We start from the raw sequence: 10,255 nt of genomic DNA, 5'->3' as shown, positions 1-10,255 counted from the left end.
GAGCTGGCTGAGATCGTGTCTCGGGATCGAGCTGAGACTGTCTGGGGTCGCGAGCTGGGATTGTGTCACGAACAGGAACAAGATGAGAATTAGGTTTAGGGTTCGTGATCGGGAGTTCTCAACGGTTAGGGTTTATCGTCGAGGGGATTATGGATTCGTCAGCTAGGGTTTGTTTAGCTTAGGGTTTAGAGCGTGATCGTGCTGATAACGTGTTATGAAACTAGAGAATAAAATCTATGTTTCTGTATTATTCATAAACATAAGGAGCTCTTTATATATAGAGAATTACACCGTCATAGAATAATGAAAAGATTAGAGAAAAGGAAATACAAATATGGAAAGAGTACAAATCATAAACTAATAAAGAAAAAAAAAGTAGGATTGGCCGACTCTCTCTCTCATGTATGGACCGATTATGGATCGAACCGGTTATGGACATCCACAATATGATTTATAACAAAAGCTTTATAAACTTTTTTTTAACTCTGATAATCCATTGCAAAAAAGAAAAATAGAAACGTCCAAACCAAAAACAGAAAACACACCACGTAAACCCAATAAAACATAGACATAAACAGAGACTAAACTCATACTGTAACCGCTGCTCATTTGTTAGCTCCATGCCACTTGTTTCTTCTTCGACCTCCATCATAAAGAGCATTCCTGCATCGGTTTTACGTTTTTTGGAACAAGGTTCATCAGGGATTTCGCTTGTTTCAAACAGCAAACGGCATGCTGCTTCATCAAAAAACAATCCTGGCCATTCAGGGCTTTCTGGTTTATTGATGTCCTGAGTCGGAGTTATGCAGAAAATACGCAAACTTGCGGACACCAAATTGTGAAGCAGCTCGACGTAGTAGGGATCACCTCTGAATTGATCAGAGACTATGAACAAACTTTCACGAAATGGTTGACAACGAGATTCCTGTGCCCAAAAAAGAATGTCATTTGTCATTCTAATACGTCTCGAGGCTTTATCCCCTGACAAAAAACCATACACATAAAGATCAATGGAAGTGAGAGAGTATAGGAGGGTTACATAGTAGATATAAAGAAGAAAAAGAGTGGAAATGAAATCACCTGCGGGAAAAAAGTAGATTCTGGAGGCCCAAGTCTTGTCACCCAGTAAGGCAGAACCGTTCTTGTTATCAGATTGAAATCTTATTAGTAAACTTCCTTTCCACAAGAGCTGATGCGATAGAGTGGTAGATGTCATCAGCAGTGGAACCAAGAGGGAATGGACAATACTGAGCATCCCAGAAGACGGCTGTCATAGCCCCTTTGACGGTGGGTCTGATAGGCTCTGGATCCATGCAAACAAACAAAAAAAAAAACAGAGTTTTAAATACTCATATCGACAGATGAAATCTAAAACAAAACAATTTGGGATGATGGTCTTACCGAGGAAATCTAAGATCTTGTAGGGATCTTCTACTACTTCTTCTTCTTCAACCTCAGAGGGGTAGTAGTAGTTGTAGGGGCCACCTTCAACATTAGAGGTGTCTTCTTCGCCCTTGGAGAGATGATCTTCTTCTTCGCCCTGGGAGGGATGATCTTCTTTGCCCTTGGAGAGATGATCTTCTTCTTCTTCTTTGCTATCACTAGCACTTAAAACAAGATGTGCATGAGCAAGCAGAGATTCTACACTAAAGCTACGTTCTTCAGCATCAGGCAGATGAATTAGGAGAGGAGTGTGACCCCACGATTTCAAACACTTGAGAACCCTAACTAACTCCGGTTTTGGTTTTGCGATTACTGCGATATTCATTGGATCTTGATCTAGAGTAGTCATTTTGTTCACAGCAGTCGAAGTCAGGTAAATCTTGGTAGCTATAGAGAAACAACAACTACAAGTTACAGATGGACATAATCATAATCATAATAATTAAGACGATGACAAAGAAAGTGCTTACATGAGGGTAAGTAATAGATTCCGGCCTTGCTTAACTCATCCATTACGTCGCACTTGAGTAGCTCACAATGCACATTGATATCCTTATCTCCATGAAATCCAAATTGTTCAAGAGCATCTACGATATTGATACGAATAGAACCAAGATCATCGATGCCAACAGGGATTTGGATAGTCATCCATGTTCCAGTACACCTCTGTATAATAATTCCCTAAGAGAGAGGACAAGGGGGGGGGGGGGGGCATAACTACGACGGATCCAAATCTAACAAACAATTTCAATCTAAGAGTAAGAGATGGACACAGAGATCTTTACCGGAGCAAAACTCGCCTTCGCCCATGGTTCCACGATGAGGATGATCCGAGACTTTCTCGAGAGCTAGAGATGTCAAATGGGCGGGGTGGGTGGCCCGTGTCCAAATCGATATGGTCCAAAATGGACAGACCCAGATTAAACCATAATTAAAATTTGTCCAGATGGGTGAATCCAATTATATTCATGGACAATATTGGGCTTAACCACTTGGACAATGGGCGGCCCAATAAACTTAAATGTCTAGGGTTTGAAAAATTGGGAGAAAACACAAATCACCTTTTTTTTTCTTCCCGTCTCACTCTTGTGTTTTTTCTTCGTGTTTGATTCTTCCTCTTCGAATCATCGTCTTCGATTTTTCCTCTTCGAGTCCTCGTCTTCGATTCTTCCTCTTCGTGTTCGATTCTTCTTCCTCGTCTTCGTTCTTTTTCAATTTTTTTTCGATTCTTCACCAACTTCTGATTTCATCATCTCTTAAGATTTGATTTTCGTGATTTGTGTTATGGGTTTTCACTATTAGCTACTGATTCGTATCATCTACTAATATTGTGTTATGGTTTATGTGTTAAATAGATCGGTGATTTGTGTTCATAACGAAGTTGGTGGCGAGTCTGGCGACTGTTTCTGTTTCCGCAAGTCAGACGAAATTACGAATTTTTTAAACTTATCTTGAATTTTTTATAACTTTGAAACATGAAGTTTAAAACTTAAAGTTTAAGTATGTGACATCTTTAAAATTGAAAACTTAATAATCTTTAAATTTTTAAAACTGAAATTATGTTGTTTACATTAAATGGGCGTATGGGCCGTCCATGGATAGCCCAACAAATCATGGTCTTATTTGGTTATGGTCTCATTTGGACATGGTTCTATTTGGGTTTCGACCAAAAATGTCCAGCAAAAAAATGAAACCCATTCGGACACACCCAAACCCGCCCACCCGCCCATTTGACATTTCTATCGAGAGCCTTCGAATCGAATCTGTGTGTTCCGGATCAGAGAGGGCTTTTTTTTTTCCTTCTTCTCTCGTGGCTGAGATGATGGTCTGCCTCGCATGCTTTTTTAACCTTTGGATCTCAAATAAGCGTGTTGCCATATTTTCAACCGTCAGATCTGTGCTTTTTTTTCTTTATCCTAGTAACTAGTGTTTCGGAATCCTTGCCAAAATGGGCCCAGAAACGGGCCTCGTGTGATTTATTTGGTTGGTCTACAAGCAGCTTTTGGGAGAAGAAGACTTGACGTCCGTTCCAACCCCACTGCCTGCACTATTTAAAAAAAAAAAACATTTTGCGATATGAAAGTGTTTTATGTAGATTAATATTTTACTAAGATAAGATATGTGCGTTACACTGGATGAATTTATTTATATATATTATTGATAATTTTTTTTTATGTATTTGATCATTTTATTTATACATATACAATTATATATGTTTTCCGTTGTTATTATATAATTTCTTTTTGATAGATCAGGTAATTTTTTATTAAAAATTATGAAACTAAATTAAAATTAATATATTATGGGTTGATCGCATTGGACATTAAACAAATTATGACACAAAAATCTTATTTTATTTCCACCGAACACATTTTTGAAAAAAATGAACAATATTGTTTCCACAGTTAAATTATTTTGACATTTATCTTCCATATGGTTTTGAAAGGTTTCAGATCAACCATTGAATTGATATATGTCATTTTAATGCTTTTAGTCGTATGGTTAAGGAAAACTTATATTTTTATAATTTAAAGTCGTTTAAAAATATTCAAAATATAACTTATAAGAAAAAATTTAACATATAAGAAAAATATAACATATAAGGTTTCCTTATTTTTTTAATTTAAAGTCATTTAAAAAAAATCAAAATATATCATATAAGAAAAAATCTAATTTTTTTATTGTATGGTTAATGTTATTGTTTAATTTTTTTAATAATATAAATTAAAAAAATGAAGAAGGATGTAAAATTGTTATCAAATATTTCTTAATCATATTAGGTAATTCTGTAACTTTTATTTAATGAAATAATACACGTTTCTTATATTTTGGGTTATATATTGTTCCTAGTATATTTTTAAACTATGATTTATATAAAGTGCTCTAGAATTCTTTTAAATAGCACTAGACCCTGATCCGCGCGCCATCGCGGATATGAATTTTCAGTTTTTAATTATTTATTTTATTAAATGATATATTTGTAATATTCGTTCATATTATATTCATTAAGTAAATATTTTTTTTGCATCTTAAACTATCTATTTTTTTACGAATGTGTGATATCATATAAAAAATATAAAAAAAAATGAGTATAGAGTTAATTAGATAATTTTAAAAACAAAAATTTTTCTTTCGTGTGTGATATCATATAAATAATGATCCACCCAGTTAACAAAAATCATGATTATTTTATGTGTAATTATTTTTATTTTGACCATTTCCTTAAAACTATATTTAATTTTACATATTTTAATTAGAATATTTTAAATATCTTTACTTTTTTATTTGAAATGCAACTCAATATTTTTTTAACAATTATAACAAAATATTTAAAAAATATTTTTAGAATTTGTTTGAAAAATATGAAAATTACATTTTAAATTAAAATTATCCTAAAATATGATAAGTTTTGATGTAAACGAAAACTCAAATTATGTCAAAAATAATGATATTCAATGATAATAACAATTTTAATTGATTATTTTTAAAACAATACATTTACAAAAATATTGTTTGAAAGAAAATTCATTTATCTTTCAAATATAAAATGAAAATACTATAATTAAATAATAAAAAAAAATATAAATAAAAACCATAAATTTAGCAAATGACAACTGAGTTATATTATGCTAAAATTTTCTTTCTAACAATTTATCAAATGACAAATGAGTTATGAGCAAATAATACCATATAATTTTTAAAAACATAGCCATTCTTAAATATTTTTTGAATAAATAATTATTTTTAAATTTAATCAACTGAAAATAATATCCGTACAATTGTGTGAGTCAAATTCTAATTTTATTGATGCATGTTATATATTAGTGCTGCATGTTTTAGGTAACATTTTAATGATGCACGTTTTTAAAAATCTCCATTATTAAAATTATGCACGTAAGGATAACTCATGAGTTTTTTTGGTTGATTAAATGACATTATGTCTAAATTTATTTAAGGATATTTCATTAAGGTAACTGAAAAAGACAAACAATAAAATAGGAAGTTTAAATTCATTTAAGCATATTTCATTAATGTAACTGAAAAGACAAGTAATAAATTAGGCAGTTTTATTCGTTTTAGGATATTTCATAAATGCAACTGAAAAAGACAAGCAAAAAAAAAGAGTTTAATTAATGAATTAAGAACATTTTCAAATGGGTACTTCTCTTTTAATAATATAGATTTAGAAGGCATACACAACTGCCACACAGAATAAAGTTAGTTAAAAAATTTACAAAAATTGAGGTTATAACTATTTAAAAGATGCTCAACTAATTTGTTCTATTACCGTTTAGCTATGTCTTTCTAAATCTCAACCCATAAACGCAAGCTTGCAACCCTTGGAGAAGGGCAGTGGTTTTGAGAGAATAAGAGGAAACTACCATTAGCCAATATGCAATACAGCGTTCCAAGCAAATGGAGGAGCCTGATGATTAAGCTGAGCACAAATCCGAGACCAGACTTCTGAAGAGTAAGAACATTCATTGAACAAAATGGTCCCTGGATTCATTTACGGTAAAACAGAGGAGGCAAGATGTTTCAATGTCACAGCTCCATGATGCAAGGCGATCGAGAGTTGAATCGAAATTTAGTCACATTAATTATGTACTAAGAGAATGGTACGTAGTGTGATGAGGATGATTACAATAATGACTAATAGTTGGGATGCGCAATTGATTGTACCTTTGGTTCAGTAACATGGCATGAGGCAATTGGCTTAAGCTTAAGCTTTTTTGCAATAAGAAACAACCAAATGAAACACCACAAAATTGAATGTTTTGTATGACTACTCATTTTCAGATGTTGATATGTATAGGCTAAAACATACAAGTACGGTTTTGTGTAATATAATGTTGATCTTCATCTCAAGACAAATAACAAAACTAACTGAATACAAATGTTGACTTGTGACCAACAAAATCAAGTAATCCCTTAACATGCCATCCCTCTTAAATCAATTTGTTGTTTAACTTGCCACCACATTTCTACATTTTATGTCATCTTGCTGACATTCATTATTCTATAAATCCTACCGTTCTTTCTGACCAACATCATCCATGCCACTTGTTTCTTCCTCGACCTCCATCATAAAGAGCAATCCTGCATCGGTTTTACGCTTTTTGGAACAAGGTTCATCAGGGATTTCGCTTGTTTCAAACAGCAAACGGCATGCTCCTTCATCTATTAGCAATCCTGGCCATTCAGGGCTTTCTGGTTTATTGATGTCCTGAGTCGGAGTTACGCAGAAAATATCCAAACTTGCGCACAGCAAAGTGTGAAGCAGCTCGACGTAGTAGGTGTCACCTCTGAATTGATCAGAGACTAGGAACAAACTTTCTTTACAAGGAGATTCCTTTGCCCAAAAAAGAATGTCATTTGCCATTCTAATACGTCTCGAGGCTTTATCCCCTGACAAAAAACCATACACATAAAGATCAATGGAAGTGAGAGAGTATAGGAGGGTTACATAGTAGATATAAAGAAGAAAAAGAGTGGAAATGAAATCACCTGCGGAAAGAAAGTAGATTCTGGAGGCCCAAGTCTTGTCACCCAGTAAGGCAGAACCGTCCTTGTCATCATCACCAAGATAGGCCCAGATTGAAATCTTATCAGTAAACTTCCTTTCCACAAGAGCTGATGCGATAGAGTGGTAGATGTCATCAGCACTGGAACCAAGAGGGAATGGGCAATACTGAGCATCCCAGAAGACGGCTGTCATAGCCCCTTTGACGGTGGGTCTGATAGGCTCTGGATCCATGCAAAAAAATAAAGAAAAAAACGAGTTTTAAATGCTATCTGACAGATGAAAACTAAAGCTTATCTCAAAACTGGAGAGGAAGGTTAGCGATATCAAAAATACCAGTTTGATCTCTTTCTCAATAGCATCCACATGCATGCTATATTGCTGTGACTTGATGCCAAATAGACTCTCTAGCCTCGTTACTTTGTAGATCGTGCATGTTACATAAGAATGTGCTTTGACTGCTTTCTACGAGCTTTAAATTCCAAAGGGAAAAAAAAAAAAGCAAAGGAAAACAATGTGAGAAGGTATTTAATCAGAGTCAAGACAAACAATTAAGAAAGCAACGAACCTGACAATACGTAGTAGCTCGGTACGGCACAGATTTAGGATTATCAACAAGTAACATGTCATGAGCATGCTGTAAACTTGGGATTAAACCTTCACCAAGCAACTCAGAGTCCAATATCTCGCTTACCTAATAATCAAGAAGAAGCCAATCCCTCTCAAACTCCCAACAAAGCATGCACATTTGTATATTAACATCAGCACGTGAAGCAATGTCTAACCCAACTCCCAGTTCATCTGATCGTTTATTGATGAGGTTAACGTTCTTGGTCATCCCGTTCTAATGCAAAACCTTTCTCATAAGCTTCACCGTCGGGAGGTACGACTCAGACGCCGTCAGCATTGATACACCGGATTCGTCATCATCTCCCATTGCTCTCGCAGCCATCATCGATAGCAATCCCGTTCCCGCACTATAACACACACACACAGACACAATCAACGTGTCAGTTACTCTCGTTAGGACAAAAATTGAATTCAAATGAGTTGTGGTAATGAGAAGGAGAAACCCGATGTCGAGGACGTGGCAAGGCTCGGTGATAGTTTTCTCGAATGCTAGACGGTAAGCTCGGTTCCGGCGAGTGTCGTTGAGCATGTCTAGATACGACGTCGTGCCGAAGAGGCCGTCCGTGGAAGCTACTGGAGCTCCGGCTTGGTCGTTTCTGTCGATGACGATCCACTCCGAAGTGCCGGTGAGAGGGTTTTGTCTGAGCTGGAAGACGCGTTGAATTAATTGGGAGCTCGTAGTGCGAGCAGCGACGACGGAGCTTAGGCGAGTGGGTGGGGGAGAACGGAAGGGGAGAAAGGGAGTAAAGGTTTTGGGAAGAAGAAGAGAAGAGAGTGGCGGAGACATAGACGATGGAGCCTTTTTAAGGGGTTTAAGCCGCCGTGCGTGAGTCGTGAGAGGAGGAGATTCTCCAGTCTGCACTCTGTTTTATGTTTCTGTTTCATTTAGGTTTTTAAAAGTGATTTTTGCCACCAAATCAAAATGCTACGAAATTTGGATGACAACTGATAGTAGACTACTAGTAAAAGATGTTACATAATGGTGGTAAATCAAACGATGCCGTCATGTTTGAGAATGAGAATCTGTAAGCTTCACTTATTGATCTTGTAATCGTTTACTGCATTGACCGTAGAATCCTTATAAGTTTTGCATCCCACAGAACAAACATCCAACCAATCTATGTGGTTGGCCCTAGCCTTGAACTGGTTGAGACTTGTGGTTGTTTTACCTTGATTCATTGGTACATTAGCTTTGTGTTGTTTCCATAAAAGTAACTTAAAGCTCATAGCTTTCTTTTTGTTGGACCATATAGTGAGCACTTAATCAGCTTACAAGGAATCTAGCTTGCGAGTGGGCAAGGGACAACATCAGAACCAATTGTGTGGCGCCATGGTACATCAAGACCTCACTTGTGGAACCGGTATCTCTTCTCCTATACTCTCTAAAACAATGCATATAGAACATTGTTTCATTTAGATTGAAAACGTTCGTGGAGAGTAGAAGTTGGCATTGAAAGCACACCGAATGGGACTATTTGTATTGTTAAGTCAAAATCACTAACATAGTCTAGAAAATATGAGGCATCTGACAAACACAAAGGAAATGCTCGAATAACACTAAGAGACGAGAAGAAACTACTACCATGGTTACTTGACAACATCTAAGAAGGATCAGATACGGAGATTCCGCATGCGGTTTTGATTGTTGCGCCGCCTCTCATCATCACCAGCCTAAGCAATAGAAAAACTTTGTTATTGAGATTTAATAATAATATGAAACAAACAAACACTTTGTTACCTCTCTGTCCCTATGCATTTGTATACGTTTCAGACATGTAAGCACTTCAAAGTGTGCAATTACTTTTATTGATTGATATTGCCTTCTCAGCTTATCGGAAACAGATTAAGGTATGGGTCATTGGAGACAATTACTAATGCCCCTCCAGCTGGCAGTGTGTTGGCGTGTGTAACAATCCTGAACACTATATAATGATCAAGAAGTAGCGATTTAAGGCTCATCCGGATGATTTCCTTCATACAAAAGGAATATGAAGAATTAATAATGGGCCAGGGCCACATATCAATCATTTGAAAATAAGTTAATCTACTTGGTTGAAGCTTGCATGGGCCGCATAACAAATATCTTCGATCATATTGCCTCATCGTCTGACTCATTTGTGTCACTGCCCGTAAAATACTCGCAGACTCCTTGTTTATGTCTCCATCTCTAACCACAAAAGAATGTATGCGTGCAAGATTGTAGCTTGTTTCCTCATTTCCAGTACCAACTATCTGTAGTACATTCCTGATCTCATCCGCTAGCAAGAAGACAGCTTCGGGGCTTTCAAATTTAGTTGTTCATAAATCTAAGAACACTTCAACATTTATGAGCCTCACACCAGGAGGTGATTTTGTAACGTTTCCACTGGCATAAAGTCCCTTGGTAGTAAATACTTCTTCATCCACCAAATACCCCTTCTTATTAACATAAGGCTTTGAGGAGCTGCCTATTTCCTGGTTGCATGATGAATTGCTGTAAAATAATAATTTTAAACTCTTCTCCTTTGCAAAATGAAAAAAAAAACCTTTTTACTTACCAACCACTTCCTGTATCACCTCCTAAACATGTTTTGTGTTTTTCTTTGGCCTGCCACTTTGGCACTTTCGGTAACAAGGCAACTTAAAAGCCTCTTTCCTGCAAACATAAAAAAACGGTAA

General features: G+C 35.9%; 2 protein-coding genes across 2 annotated transcripts; both read right to left on the bottom strand.

Annotated features, from left to right (window-relative positions):
• Positions 1–460: 460 nt before the first annotated feature.
• Positions 461–2,154, bottom strand: LOC125580637. The gene is made up of 4 exons (XM_048745449.1): positions 1,914–2,154; positions 1,402–1,830; positions 1,081–1,303; positions 461–981 (listed from the first exon to the last, which is right to left on the bottom strand). The coding sequence occupies exons 1-3, from the start codon at positions 2,089–2,091 to the stop codon at positions 1,149–1,151; spliced, it is 762 nt and encodes a 253-aa protein (XP_048601406.1). The 5' UTR covers positions 2,092–2,154; the 3' UTR covers positions 461–981; positions 1,081–1,148.
• A 4,148-nt stretch (positions 2,155–6,302) lies between these two features.
• Positions 6,303–7,894, bottom strand: LOC125580636. The gene is made up of 5 exons (XM_048745448.1): positions 7,753–7,894; positions 7,536–7,661; positions 7,304–7,439; positions 6,952–7,191; positions 6,303–6,852 (listed from the first exon to the last, which is right to left on the bottom strand). The coding sequence occupies exons 4-5, from the start codon at positions 7,160–7,162 to the stop codon at positions 6,473–6,475; spliced, it is 591 nt and encodes a 196-aa protein (XP_048601405.1). The 5' UTR covers positions 7,163–7,191; positions 7,304–7,439; positions 7,536–7,661; positions 7,753–7,894; the 3' UTR covers positions 6,303–6,472.
• Positions 7,895–10,255: the final 2,361 nt, after the last annotated feature.

This window comes from Brassica napus, chromosome C1 (assembly GCF_020379485.1).
Source record: "Brassica napus cultivar Da-Ae chromosome C1, Da-Ae, whole genome shotgun sequence".
NCBI classification, from domain to species: domain Eukaryota; kingdom Viridiplantae; phylum Streptophyta; class Magnoliopsida; order Brassicales; family Brassicaceae; genus Brassica; species Brassica napus.
The sequence above is the reverse complement of the archived record's forward strand: the minus strand, read 5'-3'. Positions and strand labels throughout refer to the sequence as shown.

What these genes read in the sequence shown, in the direction of transcription:
- LOC125580637 (XM_048745449.1), bottom strand. Translation starts at nt 2,091, where the DNA reads ATGACTATCCAAATCCCTGTTGGCATCGATGATCTTGGTTCTATTCGT. An exon ending in AATCTATTACTTACCCTCAT is followed by an intron (nt 1,831 to 1,913) that starts GTAAGCACTTTC and finishes GTTTCTCTATAG; the next exon opens with CTACCAAGATTTACCTGACT. An exon ending in CAAGATCTTAGATTTCCTCG is followed by an intron (nt 1,304 to 1,401) that starts GTAAGACCATCA and finishes GCATGGATCCAG; the next exon opens with AGCCTATCAGACCCACCGTC.
- LOC125580636 (XM_048745448.1), bottom strand. Translation starts at nt 7,162, where the DNA reads ATGACAGCCGTCTTCTGGGATGCTCAGTATTGCCCATTCCCTCTTGGT. An exon ending in AATCTACTTTCTTTCCGCAG is followed by an intron (nt 6,853 to 6,951) that starts GTGATTTCATTT and finishes GTTTTTTGTCAG; the next exon opens with GGGATAAAGCCTCGAGACGT.